Genomic DNA, 24,870 nt, shown 5'->3' with positions numbered 1-24,870 from the left:
TATGCGGACTTTGGGAATTGCTGGTGTTGACCCTGCAGGAGAGGATGGCGATCCCTTGCTACTGTTCTCACTGGAAATGCTCCTGGGACTATCCGGCTGCTTGAGGGATGCTTTTTTTGTCCCATCGATGAGACTCTGGGATTCCGGAGACTTTTCAATGGCTCTAGGGCTATCGTTTACTTCTTTTGGTAACGGAGAGGACTCCCGGGAGTTGGTCACTGGTTCTTTAGAGGAGTCGGAAGCGGCCTTTTTAGCACTAAGAGCCGCGATTGCAGCGATGCAGGAAGAAAGCTTGGAGGATGGCTTGGTCCTCGAGGGCACCACACCGCCGAGGGAGGCGTCACTCTTCTCCGAGGTCAGCTTCCCCTCGTGGACCCTGTTTTCAAGCACCTTTTCAGAGTTTTCCTTCAGTTTATCCTCCATTTTTCTGACTTTGAAAGGTTCATAAACACTCAGATTTATAGAATTTGCTTCCGTTTCTCTCTTAACAACTTTGTTTTTATCTAGGTTGCCTGACGTCGAGATGCCAGTCTTGCTTAAGCCTTCTCCCCCGAGCGCCTTCAGTTTCTCATAGTCCTGCTGGGGAACCGACCCTGTCAACACGTTCGATCTGAAACCGGAGCGCATGTCCTCTTTGTCCGGGGGGTCGTCCACCTCTATCTTCTCATCGTCGTCAAACTCTTCAGCACTGGAGATGGGGCTGAACTGGCTGAAAGCAGAGTCTTTTAAAGTCACCTCTGAGGTAGGCACGTCTCCTTTCAAGGACTTCGATCCATCTTTACCGTAAGTGTCAAGAGAGGACGCCGAGAGAAACCCGTTGTGCAGGCCGTTGCCGGTGGGATTGTGGCCGTCCTTCTCCGCGCCCTCGGAGGAGTCGATGTTGCGAACGTTCTTCACGATAACACTGACGCCGACGTCGGAGGAGGACGGCGTGTGGGAGTCGTCATCCACGTGGGCGTTCTGCTTGATGTGGCTTTCCTGGTCGTCGTGTCCAGACTCAATAGCTGCTTTGGGATCGACCATATCTGGGATGTCAAATGCTGCCAGGAGGTCATCAAAGTCTGGGGTCTTCATATCCCCCATGGTCATGAATTTGATCAGATGTTCTGTCAAACGAACAGAAAATAATTCCATCAGCGATGAACATGCAGATAAACATCCCTATGGGACTCACACGAACACTGATGATTACCACGAAAGAGCGAGTTGCCAACTGCACTTATTATAATGTTGGGACACTGAGCCAAAGTGAACAAGCATCCGGAAAACAGGTATAAAGCCCTGATGATTACAGCTTTGAAGTAATTCCTCCAAAATGCCGTGCAGCACTGCCAGCGTGGAGCCTCTCTAACAACCTGATCAAAACTATTCTAGCACGAAGAGCAGGTTCTGGTGTAACGACCAGAAAATGTTATTTATCATTGGATTCATCTCACCATTTTCACAAAAAGCTACTTCCAAACATATTTTGATCTTGACAGCATTTAACTCTACTGGCAAAATTATTGCTCACACAGTCACCGTCAGATTTGGGATATCACATTAAAAGCAATATATTACAGGCAAAAAACCAATTACAGATTTCAAGTCATCCACAGAAGTGAGCGTCCCAACCCAGCACAGGCCGTCTACTGCTAATAAAGTTCCATCTGAGATTTTCAAAACTCCCCCAGGAGCTCATTCCATCAGTTTTTACTTAATCTTAATTCCCTCCATTACGTTAGGGGAAAAAAACACTCTCCAGGCAGAAAAGTGTAGTGTCCCTTCCATCTCCCTCCCTAGTCCAGTGGTTTCGCTGGTTAAGGGAACGCACAGCTGTTTCCTAATCACTACTCAGCCAACACAGTCTTGCAAATGGCTGTGGCAGCTGAGAAAGGCCTTCCATGAAATTACTCCCAGCACGTGACAACATGGACCCAAGGACATGACAGAGCCCGGGGGAGGAAGGCCCTCTCTTTGGCAGCCAGCCTAGATGAGGGTGGACAACAGTCTATGAAGAAGTGCTTGCATTAATGTGCACGAAGCCCTGGATGGTAGGAGGATGGAGAGTTTTAGGAAAATGAACAGTCACAGCCGTTACTAAAGATGAAGGATATATAAATACACAGACTGCTTAGGGTCTTTACAAGGGACCCTTCCACTGTAGGGGAGCTCTTCCTCCTCCCTGAACCCCCAGAGTACTCCATCTTATGATTCGATTATGCTCTGTATGTATTACAGTGTGTGTGTACTTGTCTCTTCTTACCTACTGGCCTGGTCAGCTGCCTGAAGACAGGCAATGTCTCACTTGCCTTTGCACCATAAATGCCAAATAACCAACAGGACACAAGTCAGGGACCAGAACACAGGACTTACAATAAGAACAGGCCTTGACCCCGCTCTGCCAACAACTCACTGCCTCTGAGACCCTCAGGAAGTAAGGGGATCTCTCTGGGCCTGTTCCTTCCTTCTGCTGTGGAGGCCAGCAGCCAGGAAGAGAAGGAAAGAAGGAAAGGGAAGAGGGAGAATGAAAAACTGGAAAAGGAAGGAGAGGGAGAGAAAGAAAAGCAAAGGGAGGAAGAAGGGAAGAAGAGAGGGGAAATCAAGCAACAATGCAGTGTCGGAAGAAACGAGGATAACAGCTGATCTTAGGCAACTTGCAATGGAGAATCGGCCTAGTGATTGTAGACACCTAGACTCTTTCCTAGTCAATATTTACTACCTCATTTCTCCTTTAAATCTGCTTTAAATCACTGAGAAGGTGTCTTTCACATTTTCGAAGAAGTATTTAATGATTTTTTCTTGTACAATCTGTAAACATCACGCATTCCAATAAAAAAACTATATGAGGGATCAGTAGGATCTCCTCAAGGCGGCAACAATAAACATACCCGTGAAAATTCACATTAACCATAAATCCATCATCAGCTGCTAAGACACCCTCAGCATATTCACCCACTCTGGGACACATCCAAACACTTCAAAGAATTTCGTTGGAAAAACTACTGTTGAAGATGAAACAAAACACTTATGGCTCAACAGGAGCTGAAGAATAAATCACTTTCCAGGGCTTCCCTGGTGGCACAGTGGTTAAGAATCTGCCTGCCAATGCAGGGGACACGGGTTCGAGCCCTGGTCCGGGAAGATCCCACATGCCGCGGAGCAACTAAGCCCGTGTGCCACAACTACTGAGTCTGCGCTCTAGAGCCTGCGAGCCACAACTACTGAGCCCACGTGCCACTGCCACTGAAGCCCGCGCACCTAGAGCCCGTGCTCCACAACGAGAGAAGCCACCACGATGAGAAGCCCACACACCGCAACGAAGAGTAGCCTCCGCTCCCCAAAACTAGAGAAAGCCCGCGTGCAACAACGAAGACCCAACGCAGCCAAAAATACATAAATTAATTTTTTTAAGTGCATTAATAAAAAGAGATAAAGCAACAGAAAAAAATCATTAAAAAAAAAGAATAAATCACTTTCCATGCACTTATGTCTCAGAAGTCACATGTAGTTTTCTCTAGATGGTTTGCTTATTAGCCTAGAGAGAACACTCTGGGCCACTTTTCTCCCAGATGGGTGCCTGCAGGATCAGACAGGGAATAATGTACCCCCGGCATCAAAGTACAACACTTCTAAGCATATAATGACAGGAAAACATCTATATGAAGTCAAATCTAGTGAGAAAGTTTGATACTATGATTTTTTTTTAAATGAAGCTGAACTGTAAAATGTGGGCAATGAAAAATCCATCTGTCAGACAATATATTCACTTAAGAGTCCACCCACTTAGGAATAATCCCTGAATGTCACCAGTTTATTTATTTATTTTTAAATTTATTTTTTTTATTTATTTATTTATTTTTGGCTGCGTTGGGTCTTCGTTTCTGAGCACAGGCTTTCTCTAGTTAGGGCGAGCGGGGGCTACTCTTCGTTGCAGTGCGTGGGCTTCTCATTGCGGTGGCTTCTCTTGTTGCGGAGCATGGGCTCTAGGCGCGCGGGCTTCAGCAGCTGTGGCACGCGGGCTTAGTTGCTCCATGGCATGTGAGATCTTCCCGGAGCAGGGATCGAACCTGTGTCCCCTGCGTTGGCAGGCGGATTCTTAACCACTGCACCACCAGGGAAGTCCCTCACCAGTTTTATTATTAAGCATCATACTGCCTTTATAAATTGAATACTCACAATAAAACCACCATTAGCAAAGCATCCCTGCGATCTATCTTTACCAGCCATGATGATCCAAGTTTGTAGATCACTTTTTAGAGAATTCAAAACATAGACTCATGAACCACCCCCAAAACCCCACTGGAGTCGAATGGGCCTGAAAGGTGGTTTTTTAATGCCACCACTTATCCAAAGCTGGGATCCAAGCTCTGGAGGTCCCCAGTGGTGGCGGGGCTCTGCCTAAATCCCTCAACCCTTTCTTTACAGCTACATGGGATTTATGTCCTTTGCCCTCTTCTTATGATTTTGGTGAGCAAAAGACGTCATCCAGTTTCACACCATTCATCCTAGAGGGCAGTCAGTTTAGGAACAAAAAGAACGTAACAGAAAATTCAAATACTCAGTGGGTGGTAGGCCCAGAACACGCAACCACAAGAAATGATAAAAGGGTCACCACGTGAAATACAACTTGCTAAGCGACTGGCAGTTCACACTGGCAGCGTAGCTGGCAGGCATTCTGATGAATACTTGGAAGATTAATACATGATTCGTACTATCTCCCTCCTGTTCACACACAACAGGGACCTGCTTGGTTTATGGACACACAGGTGCTCACATATGGCGGCGGCAGCAGCAGCATTAAATCTTACAGTCAATGGTAGGATGTCGCCCACCACACTGCTGGTATCTTTTCCTATCTGCACAACTAAAGCAGAGTGAAGGCTTAGAAAACCCCAGAGAGGAACCTCCACGTCTGCAAACCCCCCAAGGGGTCCAGAAGACATTCCTGATGCAGGAACAACTTTCTCTGTGGACATGTAGCCATACCTGCTCCCACCCCTCAGTCCTCTAAATGCCTAAGATGTATATACTTTCTCTTTAGGGAAGAAGATAAACCCAGATGAACTCTTTGGGGTGAAGTACTGGGACACTGTGGAGAGGTAAGAGTGAATTAGCAGCGGTTTAAAAACATATGAGTCGGGCTTCCCTGGTGGCGCAGTGGTTGAGAATCTGCCTGCCAATGCAGGGGACACGGGTTCGAGCCCTGGTCTGGGAAGATCCCACATGCCGCGGAGCAACTGGCCCGTGAGCCGCAATTACTGAGCCTGCGCGTCTGGAGCCTGTGCTCCGCAACGGGAGAGGGCCGCGATAGTGAGAGGCCCGCGCACCGCGATGAAGAGTGGCCCCCGCTTGCCACAACTAGAGAAAGCCCTCGCACAGAAACGAAGACCCAACACAGCCATAAATAATAAAAATAAATTTAAAAAACAAAAAACATATGAGTCAGCTCTCCTAGTTCACCTGAATCCTGACTATAAGGTGAAAATGCACAGCGGGCATAACAGGCCAAGTGCAGCGGCCGCTGAAAGCATATCGCGTTGTCTGAAACCCAAGACCACAGTGGCGGTGAGTTCACCTCTCCCGGTTGTATAATCAATGTAATAAACACCGCTGTCTGTAACTTCACACTTCTTTTTTGGTTTATAGAAATGTTTTTCATGCCCACAATCACACCGTCCTATTACCCTCACCCTTCCCACATTCTGGAAGGCGATAGCGAATTTACCACTTGGGGGAAAAAAATGCTTACTCCTGCTTCATTTCTCCGTTCTATCAAATACAGAGAGAAATGTTTATGTTTGAAAGTTTTCTTTACTGTTTTTCTCCCCAATTCCTAAGTACTGTTTAAAAATAGATTCTTCTGCTTAAAAACATTACAAAGATAATCTGTCTTCTCGTTTAAAAGATAAGATAAAAAGATCTCATTTTAGCTTCCCTTTCCCTCAACAGCTTGACTTTCAAACAGAATTAGTTTTAGTTATTGCAACAATGTCTTTCATCTCATTTAAACCCTGTAAAATACAGCTTCCTTCAAAGGCACTAACAGTCTTTTAATTTAAAACTAAACCCCCTATAAATAATGTATAATTCACTAACAGCATTTGTGCTTAATGTATAAAAGTCCTTTCACCTTGAAAATGTCTGGGGGGGGAAATGCTAGGCCTGTTTATAAAAAAAGAAAATCAAAGAGCTCAAGTCTGTCACATGGTCACTCTATTGCCTCCTATGACACAGACAAAACACTTCCTTTCCTACCAAAGTCTCTTAAAATTATAGTAAGCTATTTCATCTTTGCTGGTAGAAGTCAAAAGTTATCAAATCAAAAGAAAAACTTAAGAAAACCCATTCACTCTCCTTAATCATACTTCTTATACTTGCAATAAAAAACTGTTCTTCATGGAGCCACTTGTCAATTTCCAACTAGAGGATGATGGCATAGAAGCTCCCAGTCATAATGTAACCACTGAACCCACTGCAAATAATCCCCAGATACACGCCTGCAAAATGAATATGCAAAGATTCAATGTGACCGGTGACAACACATCGGCTTCCCCATGTAAATGGAGAAACTAACATTTTCTTTAATGAAAATCAATAAACGCTAAGTCATAATAATCCTGAAGAAAAACAAATCAAAGTCTATAGATCGCCTCAACAGCATTATACAACTTTCAAAGAACAACTATGATAATCCAAGGTCTGTTATCCTTTTGGGGGACTATATTTGTCACTGTTTCTGGCACTTATCTGGCCACTGAAGCCCTTTTCGAAGAAGTAATTCAACAGATTAATGAATCTAATTCACATTTCTAAACCTTCTTTTCTTCAAATATGCAATGTTCTTATAATGTGTGTTTATATTATGCAATGCTTCACATTTAGTTTGTTCCTCATAGAAATGACTTAGCACCCTCAGGTTTCATGTCTTCAAAGAAATAAGCAGGGGGTTGGCTTCTCCCGGCCTCTACCCTCCCAATCCCTGCCTTTCCCTCATACTTGTACACACACACCCTTGGCTCTTCCGTCTTCACCAATCCCTTTTCACCTTTAGCATTTTCAACGCTCTCCATCATGACATCTCTTCAACCACAAAAGAGAAAAAGACATCACATCTCTTTTTCCCCAACTGACCATTTCCTTCTCCCTCACTTCCAATCTGAATTGCTTATCAGGGAAAAATATTTTCTCTCACCGCAATTCCATCCCGAACAGCAGGTTCAGTTACACAAATCTGCTTCATGCTTCTTTGCTCGCTCTTCCTAAACCAGCTGGGAACAGATGTCAGTTTTGTGGAGTTTAAAACAAAAAACAGAAACAAAACAAAACAGAACACCTGATCGGCTACGTCTCTGCCTCAGTGCTTCTCTCTAGGAAAGGGTGGGGGACGGACAAGGAGACTGGGCCCCAAAAACGGGCAGACACTTAGGTCTCAAAAAAAATAATAACTAAAAAGAAAAAACACACACACACACACACACACACACACACACACACACATATATATGAATGGCTACGTGTGTATAGCTTTGAGGGAAAAAATAAGCAATAATAAATGGAGCTATGGAATCTCTTAAATACATGCCAACTGAAGGCCCCAGACAAGTGCCAAAACGCCAAAGAGAAGTGTTACTTCATCTCCATCCTCCACACTAATCAGGCCCTGGGTGGATCTGGGCGGTAAGCCAGGGCACCGCGTAGGTCTGAGGCTCCGCTCCAGCCACTGGGAAGAAGTGTGACCCAGGACCACAGAGTGCCCAGCCCCCCTCACCTTCCAGCAATGGCGGGCGCTCCCCCCGCTCCCTGCACACCGCCTGCTGAGGCCAGAAGAACTTCACTTTCTAAACAGCCTCCACCAGGTTAGCTGCCCATGTGTAAGAAGACAGTCTGTACATAAGGTGAAAAGAAAAGAATATGCGTTTTAATTCTGTATGAGTTAATAAGAAATTAGCTAATGCAGCTGCTATCATCCAGAATAGATATCTTCTTGTTTCACTGAATCCTGATGGTATCAATATTGACATACAGATACTCTGGCCAAGGCCGTGTTTTCTTCTTCAGTTAATACCTAATATTCCTGATCTGAAAAACCACCGATGTGAAAGTTCAAACTGCTCCGGAAATATAAACACAGAGTCACTTAATCAGGGCACAACCTTGGGAAAGACAAGAATATATCCAGCCCCTGCCCTTCCCTGTGGTTAACTTCACTTTTCCCTCAAGGCTATACCTACGAGCGCCTCTCCTTCCCTCCTCCACCCCCTCTTCCTCCCACAGGAATAGAAGCAAATGGTCCCTACAAAGCTCAGCCTTTTCCAGAAGCTCGACTCGCAGTTCTCGGCCTAGTCCTTGCATCACTCCCCCCAACTCCAAGCACTCACAGGTCAAACAAAAGCTCTGCAGTAAAAAGCTCCTTTGCGTTTTCCACATGGTTCTGCAGCTGCCCAGGGTTCCTCTAGAGAGGATTGCAGCCAATCCCTGCTCCTCGTGCCCCAGAGCACCCTCTGTGCCACTCTGCCCCACCACCCTCTCTTTTCCTTCTCATTAACTCCCACCCTGCCAAGGGACAGAGGCTGTTTCTAACCTTCCCCTGGTACCTACCCCACACCTTCTTCTTTCCACAGTCAGCTTCAGAGACAACAGGCAGGACCCCTCCCCACGGTCCACCTGCCTTCAGACCCTGCCTGATCCCGCACAGCTGGCCTTTCCAAGCTGGTCCTCACCGGGAGGTTGCTGCCCTGCTCCGGGGCTTTTGGCCGCTCCTATTACCTCTACCTACTGGCTAGAGAGACGTCCCTCAGCCTCAACCTGGCGACCCTACCCTTGTGCTCTGTCCATGGGCACACTGCCTTCACAGTTAAGTTCTCAGTCGTCGGGCAGATCCTACACCGCCCAGCTCCTTCCCCACCCCTTTGTTACCCACTGGCCTGAAACCACGGTTAAAATCCAGGCTGTAGGAGGAAACGTGGAGGTGACAGAACTGTTCTATATCACAACTGTGGGGCTGGATACACACATCTATGTCTTTGTCAAAACCCGGAGAGTTTTACTGTGTGTAAACAAAAAATAAAAGCAATCAGGAATGAGGAGAGGCCCAAAATAAGAGACCAAGTGTAACAAAGAACTAACTATATCACAAGCAAATGACATAACACCCACGCTGAAGAGGGTAGGGAGGAAAAGAATCCACCCAAGTAACTTTGGAAAACAAAAGCTTGACTGTACACTGTAAGGCTACAGAGAAAGGGAACCGGACACAAATAGTGTCCTCCACTTAGGTGAAAACTGCTGAAATTTGAGTAAAGTCTATAGTCTAGTTAGCATTATACCAATGATAATTTTTTAGTTTTGATTAATATGTTATAATTACACAAGGTGGCTAGGGAAAACTGGGTAAAGGGTACCTGGAAAGTCTTTGTATTATTTTTGCAATTTTTCTAGAAGCTAAAATTATTCCAAAATAAAAAGTTAAATGAAAATGCATGCGTTCATTTAATAGTGTATAGCTACTAAATGAAATAAAGCGAGTGCCTCATAGCTAGAAAACACTCCAAAAACGGTCCATTCCCGTTCTTTGTTGCCTTGTGCTGGTCCTTGTTGCCTGTGTCCTTTCTTACTGCCACTGCCTTTCAGCAGAATTTCATTTTCCAGCCATCTCGGCCTCTCGTGGACCCTGCAGGCACTGCTAGGGGCCCCTCGGGTTTCCCCTGACTCCCTGGCTCTTCCCCTCCTGGGTCCCTTCAGACTCTGTCATCTACCTTTGTCCAAAGGCAACCTTGGCCACCCCTGTGGTCACAACAATCCCATATATTCACAGAAACTCACACATTTCTACCTACAGCCCTAATTCTGCCTTCAGAGCCACCTTTCCAATTGCCAGCTTATATGCCACTTGACTCTCCCAACAGGAGGTCAAACTTACACTAAAGCCCTCCTTCGTTTCCCTCCCAACCTGTCCCCCTCCAAGTCCTATCCATGTTTCCATGACACTCACCTCCACTAGGAAAACATTAAAAACCCTTCACGGGATTCCCTGGTGGCGCAGTGGTTGAGAATCTGCCTGCCAATGCAGGGGACACAGGTTCGAGCCCTGGTCTGGGAAGATCCCACATGCCGCGGAGCAACTGGGCCCGTGAGCCACAATTGCTGAGCCTGCGCGTCTGAGCCTGTGCTCCGCAACAAGAGAGGCCGCGATAATGAGAGGCCCGCGCACCCGATGAAGAGTGGCCCCCGCTCGCCACAACTAGAGAAAGCCCTCGCACAGAAACGAAGACCCAACACAGCTAAAATAAATAAATAAATTTATAAAAAACAAAAAACAAAAAAAAAACCTTCACATGCTGCACTTCACACACTGCGAAACACAGACACCAGTTTGAAGGACCTTACTAGGCTTTTCACAAATGCAGCACTGAATACATATAGTAAATGCTGAATTTTTCTACATTGAACAGATTTCTTTCTGCAGGACAGCCTCTATTATGCTAACAGATATTATAAGTCTCCAAAAAGAGGGATGGTATAGTTCCCAAATTGTGATCTAACCACAGGCCATTTTTTCTGATCTGTGAACACAAATGCCAGAATGATTTCCCAGGTGGCTGCACCAATTCTGTTGCTGCCACCATGCATTAGAGTTACTTTAAGCCACCCTGCCCCCCAACTTTATAAATATTTATGAGACAAAAAGATGACTTCTTATACAATTTCTACATTACTAGAAAGTTTAAACTTTTCCTAATATGGTTTGCTTACTAGCTGTAAAAGAAATATTTGTTCTGTGAGTGATGAATGAATGCACGGAGGGAGATGATGAATTTCCTATTTACTTCTCTCTGCAGCTCCATGAAATCACTTACTGACCTACGTTCTTGTCACTTAACTAACAAGCAAGAGCATACAAAAACCCATCCATACGGTTCCCTAAAATAAACTAGTTTCTATGGACAAACCCTGGTGAAGAGAATGAGCTTTAATGACAGTGGGCGTGAGGCCCAATGTCCCTCCCAGCACTAACATTCCCTGTGCTCTCTGGCTTCTTTGTGTCGGAAAGTTTTCCACCTAAAAATGGAGATAACAGCATACACCCAACCCCAGGGCTGTGCTATTTAGATATCTAGAAGGAACTTTGTCATGATCAAATACACTACACAAAAAGCACAGAAAGCATAACATTTCAAACACGGAGGGCAGGTGGTCAGAGATTTTCAAGGAATGTTCCTACTCTTTTCATCCCACAACCAGACCAGAGACCTGCAACCACAGCCAGGAGACCCGTGTGGCTGACAGGTTCCTCGTCAGTGTCTGGATCTGAGCAAGAGGAGAAAGGAGCCTAAGTGGGCAGCACTCTCAGCAGGGGGGCTGGTAGCAAGGGGCTAGGGGTCAAAGGTCAGGGGCTCACCTTGTCCAGCACAGAACCCACAGGCCGAGGCGTGAGCCTCAGTCGGGATCAGAATTAGAGGCTGAGGTGCAAATGACCCAGCGGGTCAGAACCAGGGAGGGGGACAAAGAGATGCTCAGACCAGAGGCGCGGGACACCGCCCTCACCTGAGCTCCGCAGTGCCCAAATGACAGCAAGACTGTGGACTAGCTCTCCACGGTGGGCAAAGCTTCCCACAAGCAGCAGCAGCAAGCTTGGCAGTCACAGCTGAAAGGATTCTGGCTGCTCGGTGCCCTGCAGAAGACGCACTGTCCTCCACAGATGCATGGAAGGTCGGGGGTGAGACCTGCCTTCTCCAAATCCTCAGGACCCTCACGAGTAAGTTTTCCCCATAGGAGATCCAAGAATCTTATCAAGCTCTAAGTTTTGAGTCTCAGTTAGTAAAATAAAATTTAAAAAAAACTGATTAATAATTAATGTGAGGGCTTCCCTGGTGGCGCAGTGGTTGAGAATCTGCCTGCCAATGCAGGGGACATGGGTTCGAGCCCTGGTCTGGGAAGATCCCACGTGCCGCGGAGCAACTAGACCCGTGAGCCACAACTCCTGAGCCTGCGTGTCTGGAGCCTGTGCTCCGCAACAAGAGAGGCCGCGATAGTGAGAGGCCCGCGCACCGCGATGAAGAGTGGCCCCCGCTTGCCACAACTAGAGGAAGCCCTCGCACAGAAACGAAGACCCAACACAGCCATAATAAATAAATAAATAAATATTAAAAAAAATAATAATAATAATTAATGTGATGTGGGGAACCGAAAAGAAAATGTGTGTCTCTGTTTTGAGACAAAGAGTAAAGAAGAGCATTCACTGCAGCTTACAGTCTCCCTAACACTTAATAGCAAGACATGTGCTTAGACAGGTTCTCAGGCAGGGTTTCCCAGGAAGCACAAATACAGAGAAGAAATTACATCCGAAGATGTGAATTTTATATTGTTCCAGTTGCCTACACTTTAATTAATCTCCTTCATTTAACTATACTGCTACCCTTGGCATTCTCTACCATCTAAGCTGCACCTTAAATTGGGGAATGATAAATGCAAACCTCTAGCTCCCAGGTCCATTCTATTTCAGCTGCTTATTTGCCTTGATATAACCAAATGCTCAAAATTTAATTTTAATAGGTTTTTAACTATCTCCCTAAGGTTCATGAATCTGTAAAATTCTTGTAAATACTGTAATAAAAGACAAATCACAGACCAAAAATATCACCCACCCAAATTCAATCTAAATTTGTAGCCAGATTCCTATGTAGTGTTGATACTAGAACACAAAACACATTTTTTAAATAAATATATAAAAGCAGCTTGATTGCCCATCCAAGGAATAATTTTGTATTGATCTAGGCTAAAATTCTGACAGGTATAAAAATCAGATCTGGGGACTTCCCTGGTGGTGCAGTGATTAAGGAATCTGCCTGCCAATGCAGGGGACACGGGTTCGAGCCCTGGTCTGGAAAGATCCCACATGCAGCAGAGCAACTAAGCCCGTGCGCCACAGCTACTAAGCCTGCGCTCTAGAGCCCGTGAGCCACAACTACTGAGCCCACGTGCCACAACTACTGAAGCCTGCGCGCCTAGAGCCCACGCTCCGCGATGAGAGAAGCCACTGCAATGAGAAGCCCACGCACTGCAACAAAGAGTAGTCCCTGCTCGCCGCAACTAGAGAAAGCCCGCATGCATCAACGAAGATCCAACGCAGCCAAAACATTTTTAATTGACTAATTAATTAATTAATTAATTAATTTAAAAAAACCAGATCTGGGCAACCATATGAAAAGACTTGATAGGAAAATGAAGAAATGAGTCATATGAGGTGAACCCAGCACTGGGGCAGATGTCTGGCAAAGACCAAAAGTGAGGACAGCCAGCACCGAGACCTGGGTTTCTAACACTGCTCTCCACTAGAAAGAGAGACCAGCGCTCCTTGAAGAAATGGCCAATTCCAGCACTGGGCAGGAAATGCACAAAATGAGCCTGGAGCATTCTGTAGTGCCAGAAATTAAGGAAGTGCTCCAAAACAAGACAAAAAGAAAAGAAACAAACTGCATTGAGAGGAGCATGTCAGAGGGACACAGAGGTGAACAGAAAGAGCTCCCAACGGCTCAAGCTGGTACAATTTGAGCAACAAATAAAGCAATACTGGGTTATAACCTGAAATATAAAATAAACATCCATGAGCCCATACTGATACAAATGATTGAAATGATTGAATAAGTGGGGAAAGGCAAACAAATCTCCTGTGCAGAACTCCAAATAATTTATGTAGATGCCCTACCCTTATGGAGGTGAAGAAAAATCCCACTCCTTAAATGACTCTCCTCCAAAGACGACAGTACGGAAAGGGGAGAGAAAAGAGTAACTCCACAGTGGAAAAGCCTCACCAACACTATCTGAGCCAGGTGACCAAGGTCAACATCAACAGTGATAAGTCATATGGATAGTACGTCCCCTTGATGTGACAGAAGAGCAGGTTATCCAGAAACACATTAACACCCAGCCTAACCACAGGGAAAATACCAGACAAATCCCAATTGAGGGACATTCTACAAATTACCTGACCAGTCCTGCTCAAAAACTATCAAGGTCATAAAAAACAAGGGAAGTCTGAGGAACTGTCACAGCAAGAGGAGTCTAAGGCGACATGGTGACTAAATGCAACGTGATCTCCTGGATGGGATCCTGGGACAGAAAAAGGACACTGGGTAAAAACTGAGGAAATCTAAATAAAGCATGGACTTAAGTTTTTTAAAAAAAGTAAGACAGAGATAATGAATAGTTAAGAGAGTCCGGTGAGTATTAAAATGCAAAGAGGGGAGCTGGGATGAGCAGAAGTTGGTACTTCTATCCTTTTACTCCCAAAGAACGTTGGTGAATGGCATTATAAACAAGAAGTAATTCCTAAAATGTTTAAATAACAGCTCTGCATATGTGGAGATTAATTTTTCATTTTATCCTCTTACCAATAAGCTGCCTCAAGGTCAGCCACTGAGTAATCAAAACAGCTTAGCAACTTTTAAACCTAAGTTTATTAGAAATAGAATTTCTAAAAGTTTGCATTCTCCATGCTTTTTTGCACACAAAATGATGGAGATGATCGTTTGCTACTACAGGCAGCCCCAGTCTGTGGCCAGTGACGATAAACGATTTTATTTGGTTTCTCTTTATGCCCAAGGTGGGCAACTGGACTACTGAATCACTGACAGCCGTATAAAAAACACAGCCCAGGGCTTCCCTGGTGGCGCAGTGGTTGAGAATCTGCCTGCTAATGCAGGGGACACGAGTTCGAGCCCTGGTCTGGGAAGATCCCACATGCTGTGGAGCAGCTGGGCCCGTGAGCCACAATTACTGAGCCTGCGTGTCTGGAGCCTGTGCTCCGCAACAAGAGAGACCGCGATAGTGAGAGGCCCGCGCACAGCGATGAAGAGTGGCTCCCACTTGCCACAACTAGAGAAAGCCCTCGCACAGAAAAGAAGACCCAACATAGCCATAAATTAAAAATAAATAAATAAATAAATAAAAATTAAAAAAAAAAAAAAAAAAAAACAGCCTATATGGGGACTTCCCTGGAGGTCCAGTGGTTAGGACTTCGGGCTTCCACTGCAGTGGACACAGGTTCGATCCCTGATTGGGGAACTAAGACCCTGCATGCCGTGTGGCGCAGCCAAAAAAAAAACAGCCTGAAAAATAAGTCCCTCCTAGCGATTTGGTTATACAGGTCGCATGGAAAGAAATGAATCATTTACCCCTCTTGTCATCCTTCAGGTGTCTTCTAACAAGGCAGCCTTTCCCTTTTACAATAACAGCATAACTGGGTTTTGCCATTCCAAAAGTTAACAGCTAAAATGGGAACTACTGTTTCCCTTTAATAATTATATGCAGTATAAGTTCCCAACCAAATATTAAAATCCACACATATCACAAAGCCAATGTAATTAATGGCCCACATACAGGAAAGCAAAGCAAAGTACACATTTCGCTTTTAAAACTGTGATAAAATACACATATCATAAAATTTACCATCTCAAAGATATACATGTAATTTCATATGAAATTTTTCTCTCCCACAAGTCCTGCATCTCTTCCTTGGCAATGTTACACCCATGCCGATCATAACCCCTGTCACTCCTCTCACTTTGGACCATCCCATCTTACACCCAGAAAGACACAACACCCCGCTCGTTCTCCATGCTCTCATTCAGAATTGCCAGATTAATCTTTCTAAAACTACACTTTAATCCTATCTATCACTCCCTTCTATTAAAAATCCTTGAATCACCTTCCAAATTAAGTCCAAATTCCTTGGCCTGACACCAAAGACCCTATTCAATCAGAGCCCCAACCACTCTTCTCTTGGGGCGGTGGGGGGCGGGCCGGGAACGACACACCTTTCCTCCTAGGGCCATGCTATTTCTTAACCTAGAATCTCACACACCACACACACACACCCCTCCATTAGCCAAGGATGAAGAATCCATTCCTCAGGTTTTTCTGAAGAAAGAGCCTCAATTTCCTCATCTTTAAAATGAGAATAATAACTGCCATATCATAAGACTGTTGTATTTAAGAAAACAATATGTATGAAAAGAACCAAACACATTGGCACTAAATGCTATTTTCTTCCTCTTTGTCTGTTTGCTAGAATAATAAAACAAACTAGAGGGAAAAATGAAGAAATGTTCCTTGAGACAAGAAAGTGAAGTAGTTTTGAGGTTGATGATGGTCTGAATGGAGAAAAGGGAGGAGGAGAGGAACATTCTTGGGTACTTTACAGAACGATGGCCTGGCTCTTTATACATCTCATTTCACTTCAAAACGCTGGCCCCGGGGCTTCCCTGGTGGTCCAGCGTTAAGGACTCCGTGCTTCCACTACAAGGGGCACGGTTTGATCCCTGGTCAGGGAACTAAGATCCCACATGCTGTGAAGCGCGGCCAAAAAATTAAAAAAAAACAAACAAATAAATAAATAAATAATAAAACGCTGGCCCCTTCCTAGTGTAGATGTGCCTCCAAGGCCTGCTCTAGGGATCACCCATTGGTGGGTCACCTGGAGTTCATACATTGAAAAGAATACAGTTTCCTCTTAAAGGGCAGCAAAATTTCAACTCACCAAAGCAAAATACCTCACTATGTCTGTGACTGCCCTATAAACTCTCTCTCTTAATTCCGAAGCTCTGTCCTCCCAGTCGAGGATAACCAAGGACTAGCTGCGGTCTCACCCGCTCCCTGCCTAACCCTGGTCCAACCCACACCTCCGGACCAGGTTCACACGCTGACTGACAGGTCACCGGAGCCCAGCTCAGAGCAGGCCCGCCCCAGAGGGCTGAGCGCCAGCCTGAGCAGAGGCCCGCCCCAGAGGGATGAACGCCATGCTGGGAGTCCAGCATCGTGCCCCCAGCCAGGAGCCCCCCCATCCTAGAGAAGCAGTGTCCAAGTCCTAAACCAACACCCACAAGGCACTACACCAACAAAAGCTAGAGAAAAACAGGAATGCAGGCTGGGCTTGGAGAAAAGCCAAAGCAATAGTGGGCTAAGTGCCCCCCATGTTGTAGAAGCATCTACCTCGTAGCCACCTCGTTCTCTGGAAAGATGAGTTCCCGTTCTTCAGGGAAAGAGGAAGGGAGGCAGTCTTGGAGGTGGGAAAGCAGAGGACCACAGCCTGGCAGGCTGGGAACGCAGTGGGTGAGGTACAGAACCTTCAGAGGACTCCTGGAGTCCAGAAGAGATGGGGGCAAGGCTCCCTGGCGGCTGCCCCCAAGGAGAGGTTAGTGCCCACTGCCAACCCCAAAGGCCATGAGAACTCGTGACCTTGTAGTCATCACCATTTGTAACAGGTGAGGTTGTCTGTCTGTGTGTTTGTCTTCTCTACCTCACTGGCGCAGTCAGAGCTCAAAAGTCCGTTTTCTAAAACTGCCCAAGAGCAGGTGCTGACTGACTAGTGAATGCATGGGAGTGAGAGCTGTCAAGTGACTGAAAGCAATACCCACTTTCACAAGCTCAGAGCCTCCACCTCCTCAACCTAGAAGGTACTTGGGGGCCTGGATTCAGAGGCTGACCTGCCAGCTCCAAGTCACCTACCCCATACAACCACTATTCAGACACCTGAAAACTCCAGAAGCCAAGAGAACATGAAGGCCACTCGTCTGGGCTTGGCCATTCCCAGCTCTGAAAGATCAGAGGTTCCGGTCAAGCAAGGGCATTAAACAAGGGAATATAAAAGGCGGGGGTAAAGAGAGAGAATAGAAGGAAAATTCCCACGTCTGTCAAAGGGTACTTTAGTCAATCCTCAGAATGCAGAAGTAGAGAAATGGGCAGAATGCTTTTACATGTTCATATTTTATACATGGCAAGAACTTCCCACAAAAGAAAGTTGACTGAATTCATGAGTTTCTTTCCTTCCCTCCTGAAATCCTACAAAGATGACATTAAAAGTATTTTTAACAAGATAAAAATAGCATATACAGACAGAAAGTAGATATGTGGTTGCTTAGGGCTGGAGAGTTGGGGAGAACTAGGGAGTGACAACTAAAAAGCACTGTGGTTTTTTTTTTTTTCTTACTCCATTTTATTTTACTTTATTATTTTTTAAAAGTGAGGGACCTCCCTGGTGGCGCAGTGGTTAAGAATCCGCCTGCCAATGCAAGGGACATGGGTTTGAGCCCTGGTCCAGGAAGATCCCACATGCCGCGGAGCAACAAAGCCCATGCGCCACAACGACAGAGCCCATGTGTCACAACTATTGAAGCCCGCACACCTAGAGCCCGTGCTCTGCAACAAGAGAAGCCACCTCAATGAGAAGCCCGCGCACCACAACAAAGAGTAGCCCCCGCTCACCACAACTAGAGAAAGCCTGCATGCAGCAACGAAGACCCAACACGGCCAAAAATAAATGAAAAAAAAAAGTTTTTTTAATAACTAACTAAATAAATAAATAAAATTGAAGTATAGTTGATTTACAATGTAGTGCTAGTTTCTGGTGTGCAGCAAAGTGATTCAGTTCTACATATATATCTACTCTTTTTCATATATTTTTCCATTATAGGTTAAAGATATTGGATATAGCTTCCTGTGCTGTACAGTAGGACCTTGTTGTTTATCTCTTTTGTATACAGTAATTTGTATCTGCTAATCCCAAACTCCTAATTTATTCTTTCCCCACTCCACTTCCCCTTTGGTAACCATAGGTTTGTTTTCTATGTCTGTTGAGTCTGTTTCTGTTTTGTAAATAAGTTCATCTGTATAATATTTTAGATTCCACATGTAAGTGATATCATATGATATTTGTCTTTCTCTGTCTGACTTACTTCACTTAGTATGACAGTCTCTAGGGCCATCCATGTTGCTGCAAATGGCATTATTTCATTCTTTTTTATGGCTGAGTAATACTCCATTGTATACATATACTACATCTTCTTTATTCATCTGTCAATATTCACTTAGGTTGCTTCCATGTCTTCGTATTGTAAATAACGCTGCTTTGAACACTGGGGTGCATGTATCTTTTTGAGTTAGTTTTCTCCAGATATACGCATAGGGGTGGGATTGCTGGATCATACAGTAACTATATTTTTAGTTTTTTAAGAACCTCCATACAGTTTTCCATAGTGGCTGCACCAATTTACATTCCCACCAACAGACAGGGTTTCTTTTTGAGGTGATGGAAAGGTCCTATATCTGACTGTGGAGACGGTTACACAACTCTTGTGAAAAGACCAAAAACCACTGAACTATATGGTACAAATGGGTGAACTGTATAGTATGTGAACTGTATCTCAATAAAGTTGTTACCAAAAATATACACTATACACCCACAGGATAGGGCCACGAGAATGGAGCCAAAGCCAACGTAAGACACCAGTAAAGTTTTGGGAAAAGGAAGAGGACAGTGGTCGAGAAGTTATATCCCAAGGTCCTGCAGGAGGGGGCTGCAGACATGGAGGACAGTTAGTCCCAGGGACTTCAAAGAAGCTCAGGCCTTGGAATCAGCAAAGGGGACACCAGATATGGAAGGAGTGGGGTGGGGCTGAAAACAGGGAGTAGATGAAGTCCGCATGTCCTTGTATGATGGGCATGCCCCTGTAAGAGCCCTTGGAGGATGCCCTGACCCTCTGCCACCTGGCGTAGCTGGGGGAAGGGCAAGAGGAAAATTCTCTGGGTTAACCAAAGCCATGCAGGCTCAAGATTCAGAGCCTCCATGGTGAGGTAGGAGATGGAAAAGCCTAGCCTTCCCTTTCCTCCACCCCTAAGGCCACAAGCCAAGTTTATTCCCCAGGCAGAAGAATGGACCCTGAGAAACGAAAGCTCCAGGTGCTGATGTGTGGGACCCTTCAGTGGAGAGTCTGGTTCCATGACTGATCACAGAGAAGCCCAAGGACGGGTCTGGGTGGGCCCAGCTTCCAATGAGCTTGTCACAGTCTCCTCCTTAAAGATCACCAGACCTGTGGGAAAGCCTCCCACACAAGACACACCAAAGTAAACAAACAAATAAAAGAGCAAAATGAGGACAGAAATGCCTCAAAGAGTAGAGAAACATATGTACGTACGCAAACACTATCCTCAGAGGAAAAAAGCAGGAAGTTATGGAGAAGCAGCACCCAAAGAACAAGAAGGAATGTTTAGAAAGAATAAATATTAATAACTGAAATAAAAGATAAAACAGGTAAAAAAAAAAAAAAAAAAGTCAAGGATATCAGGGTATCTCTCAGAAAGTAGAACTAGAAAAGAGATCTGGACAATAGGAGAGAAAAGGCATTAAAAGTAAAAGTTCAATCCAGTGGGTCCAACATCTAATAAGAGTGCTTCAGAAAGAGAAAACACAGAGACGATATTATCAAAGAAATAATATAGGAATATATCTCCCAAGACTAAAGGAGCCAAGTCTCAGACTGAAAGGGTCCTCACAGAGCTGCCAGACACATCTGAATTTCAGATAAACGACAATTAGTCTTTCCCTAGAAGTACATTCCATTGTTTATCTGGGCATCTTTTTTTTTTTTCTTTTTTTTTGGCTTAACCTGGCAAGCCTCTACCTCTGATGGTCCAGCACCTCATATGACAAATGTCCACCACAGCATAGTTACAGAACACCCAAAATTTAAGAAACACAGCAAACAACAGTACAGGACTTGCTGTGCCGCAGGCACCGTGGTGAGAGCTCTGCTTGTGATTCCCCGCAACAGCCAGGGGTGCTCAGTACCTCTGCCTCCAGACAAAAGGAGCCTCTGCCCTGGGCTCGAGCTTCATACAACCCGTTTATCTAAACACGGAGGTTTTTTTTTTCAGTCTCATAGCCAAGTTTTGTTTCTGTTGTTTTTTTAACTTTGGAAACTGGCTGAGTGAATGGGAATCATGGGAAAGAGACAGATGGGGTGAGTGAGGGAGGGGCATTTGCGTGCAGATCGCAGCCTCTGCCCCGGGGTGGCAGGGCCCCCGCGGCTCCCCTGCCTAGAAGGTGCAGGTTTGGGGAGGTGCTTACAACTGCCTGGATAAGTCTCAGTCAGAACAAGCTCCAGACAATTATCCCACTGGGAGAATCCACCCACAGCCAGGCTCCCTGGGAGGCCTGAGCCGCTCAGTCTAGTCTACAGCTGGTTCAGCGGGTCCAGGGCCAGCGTCCGGCGGGGCCGCCCGTGCAGGTTCCTGCCGTCACTCAGCTCACGCGGCTGCTCCAAGGATGAGGGCGTCTCCAGACTCTGGGTCTTGAGGGAGACACCGCAGGAGCAGGCGCCCAGGCCCTGGGTGAGGGGCCAGGCCATAGCCACAGCTTGATTTAAACCTTTCAAATATTTAGGCATATGGTATATACCTTTTAAATATTTAAATGTATCTCTTAAATATTTCATTATCCCTTTTAAATATTTAGCCGTCTGGCCTCCTTTTGTGCTCTTACCCCAGGCCCTGCAACATTAAGGGCAGGCCTGGGGGCCATTATTATCATTATCGTTACCATCCCTGTTTTATGTATCAGGCAGGGAAAGTTTAAGTGCGCTGCTCAAGGACGAGATGGCCAGTGAAGGGGAGAGGATGGACGAGAACCCAGACCTTCTGCGTCCACAGCCCAGGCTCATCATCCCTACGAGAATAGACAGCCAGAAGGTTATTTCTAAAATGAAGAAGTCCAAATTCAGCAGTGTAAGAATATTATTTTGCAATGAGAATAACGGAAGAACAGATCAAAGAGCTGACACTGACTGCCTACAGGGATAAGGACTGGAAAGTACTGTTTGATTTTTTTTTTTTTAATCTCTGTATACATGTACTACTTCAACAAAAAATTTAAATTGTTAAAAATCATTAACCATCTTAACTTCACATCTCCTTCCTCAATGTAAACAACTCAAAAATCCCTCTGTTCCTTAAGCCTCATTTCTCCAAAAATACATCAAATGTGTTCATGGCTTTTCCTAAACAGAAATGCAAATATGAAAACAGTTCACTGATTGTAACCCGTAGGCTGTTACTGCACTTAGTGTGGTCTCAAAATTGTTTACAGTGAAATACAGCAAATTCTATTATTTGTCCCAAAATGTTATATAACTGAAAACCCCAAAACAGTCATTTTCGATTCCAAAATTAGGTGTCATGAGTATTCAGAAAGAATTTTTTAATGTTTTTCTTTGTTAGGTCTCTCTTCCCAACCTCAATGCTTTTAGAAGACCCTTACTCAAGTGAGAGTTAAAACTCAAGGGAAGGAGGGACTTCCCTGGTGGCGCAGTGGTCAAGAATCCGCCTGCCAATGCAGGGGACATGGGTTCGAGCCCTGGTCCAGGAAGATCCCACATGCCATGGAGCAACTAAGCCTGTGCAGCACCACAACTACTGAAGCCCACGCCCCTAGAGCCCGTGCTCCGCAACAAGAGAAGCCTGCGCACTGCAAGGAAGAGTAGCCCCTGCTCACCGCAACTAGAGAAAGCCTGCGCGCAGCAAGGAAGACCCAACGCAGCCAAAAATAAATAAATAAATTTATAAAAAAAAAATAGAGAGAGATGGTCTATCCAGTGATAGATTCAAAAAATAAAGGGAAGGAAAAACGGGGAGAGAAGAAAAGCTTTTGGCATTCAACTACTTTTTGGATGATCTATATTCTGAAAAAAATACCTACTTACACAACTGCTTAATTCAGAAACAGCTTAACTGTTCTGTCAAACTTACCAAATCTAAGAGCAAACATAATGAAATGTGAGTAACAATTCCCCCTTAGACCAGGACCAATATCAAAGAGAAACTCCAACCCAGAGAATTTTTTGTGTTTCTGTCCAAGTCCTGGGGGGTAGAAACAGAAAGAAAAAAGAAAAAGGCTTACAACCGAAGACTTGACCCCAGAACAAAACTATGGCCCTTTGAAGAATATATTCTGTGTAGCCTTTTATGTCTCTAGCTAACCAGGCTGCCCATTTTAAAATGGAAGGTCACACAGGGCTGAGATCTTGTCTCCCAACTTGTTCTTTTGCTGGTTTATCTCCATATGCTCTATTCCTCAGCCTACTCTATCTTCTTCCTGTTCAGAGCCTCCTGAAGACACCTCTCTCTGATTAGTCCCAACCTGCTCCAGTCCATCCAAGTTATTGGTCTTTTCAACATTTATGTATATCATATGTTGTTTTATCTATATAATACCTCTAAAGAAGGATCTGAGGTGGCTTACAGTAAGAGATTCATATATACGGACCAAAAACTGTGCAGCGGGGAGGAATATAAAGATGCATATGACCGAGGATGTCCCACGTATGTGCTGCAACCCTCCTTCCCACCGGACACCGGGGATGGCTCGGCTGGGTCACAGCAGACATGCCAGAAAAAAACTGCTATACTTTCCACTTATCTAAGGTGTCTAGAATAGGTAAATTCAGAGAGACAGAACACAGAACAGAAGTTACCAGGGGCTGGGGAAAGAGGGGAAGGGAGAGTGACAGTTTAATTGATCCAGAGTTTTTGTTGGGGGTGATGGAGAAGTTTGTTGAGGGTGATGCATTTAATGCCACTGAACTGTACGCTGAAGAACGGTTAAAATGAAAGCTATTATGTTATGTGTGTTTCACCACAATTTAAAAAACAGAACAAAAAAAAAACCTGCTGCACCGAACAGGGAGAACAAGTTACAATCAATTTTTTAAATGAAGATTTTAGAAAGGTATTCTAACGTCTGGTTCTCTTTTGCAACATCTTTGGGGAAATGGGCTGATTATCAGCAGAGGGCTTGTAACCTTTAACAACCAGCAGTCTGAGGGGTGGGGAGTCCTGATTTTTAGTGTTTATCCATTTCTGTGATTTAAATACTCCCACCATGATACATTTCCAGGTACTGATATGACGTCCCTGGTGGGCTGAGAAGAGGTACCCGCGACGGGCGGGTGAGCTGGTGAGAGGCAGCCTCAACACGATTCCCACCATCACGAGTCCCCAAAATGTGTTCTCTTTACAGATATTAGGAGGGAAGGAAGATTCTAGGGTCCAATGGTTAAACGAAGTTTAAACTGGCTTCTTTACCACAAAACGTTCCACAAAACGTGGGAATCTTTATTCCCACCTCCTTTTGAGATCTTTAACAGAGTAACGTGCATTTTGAATCACAAAGGAGAGCTGGAGTGCGAAATGCTTCCCAAATCTATTTGACCTCTGGACCTTCTTTTCCTTGGAGAACATCTCAGAGGTGCTCCATGCCTTCTGGGAAATACCGTGTTCAAGAAATGAGTCTAGGGCTTCCCTGGTGGCGCAGTGGTTGAGAATCCGCCTGCCAATACAGGGGACACGGGTTCGAGCCCTGGTCTGGGAAGATCCCACATGCCGCGGAGCAACTGGGCCCGTGAGCCACAACTACTGAGCCTGCGCGCCTGGAGCCTGTGCTCCGCAACGGGATAGGCCATGACAGTGAGAGGCCCACGCACCGCGATGAAGAGTGGCCCCCGCTTGCCGCAACTAGAGAAAGCCCTTGCACAGAAACGAAGATCCAACACAGCCAAAAATAAATTAATTAATTAATTAATTAATTAAAAAAAAAAAAAAAATGAGTCTAGGAATTCCCTGGCGGTCCAGTGGTTAGGACTCCGTGCTTCTACTGCAGGGGAGAAGGGTTCCATCCCTGGTCAGGGAACTAAGATCCCGCAAGCCTCTCGGCGAGGTGCAGCCAAAAAAATTTTTAAAAGAAAGAAGTCTATTCACAAGCAGACAGCCCCACACAAAGCAGAGACGGCCAGGAGTCCAGAAGACGCCTCGTCTCTGTAGAACACCGCCGATGCCGGTTGCGATTGGTACACGCTGTCAGACAATCCAAGTGGGGCAAGCCAATTGGGGTCAAAATTTAGTGACAATTTACACAGAAGAACCCAATTAGAGCCTCTGCTCATTGGCCCCGTGCCACAGGGACATTAGACAAGAGAGGAAAATTCGGGTACAATTTCTCTTGCCCTTTCCTGTGGGATATTAACTTTTTTCCAAGTCCCACAACACAGTTCTTATGATTCC

The 24,870-nt window shown here is 45.2% G+C and overlaps 1 protein-coding gene across 1 annotated transcript in view; it reads right to left on the bottom strand.

Annotated features, from left to right (window-relative positions):
• ZNF532 (zinc finger protein 532) overlaps nt 1-24,870 on the bottom strand; it is a 108,779-nt gene that overhangs the window by 57,682 nt on the left and 26,227 nt on the right. The window contains 1 exon segment of the mRNA XM_036874786.1: nt 1-1,106. Within this exon segment, the coding sequence (XP_036730681.1) occupies nt 1-1,089 (1,089 nt within the window). The 5' untranslated portion in view covers nt 1,090-1,106.

This window comes from Balaenoptera musculus, chromosome 14 (genome assembly GCF_009873245.2).
Source record: "Balaenoptera musculus isolate JJ_BM4_2016_0621 chromosome 14, mBalMus1.pri.v3, whole genome shotgun sequence".
Lineage (NCBI taxonomy): Eukaryota > Metazoa > Chordata > Mammalia > Artiodactyla > Balaenopteridae > Balaenoptera > Balaenoptera musculus.
This window is presented reverse-complemented; position numbering and strand designations above follow the sequence as displayed.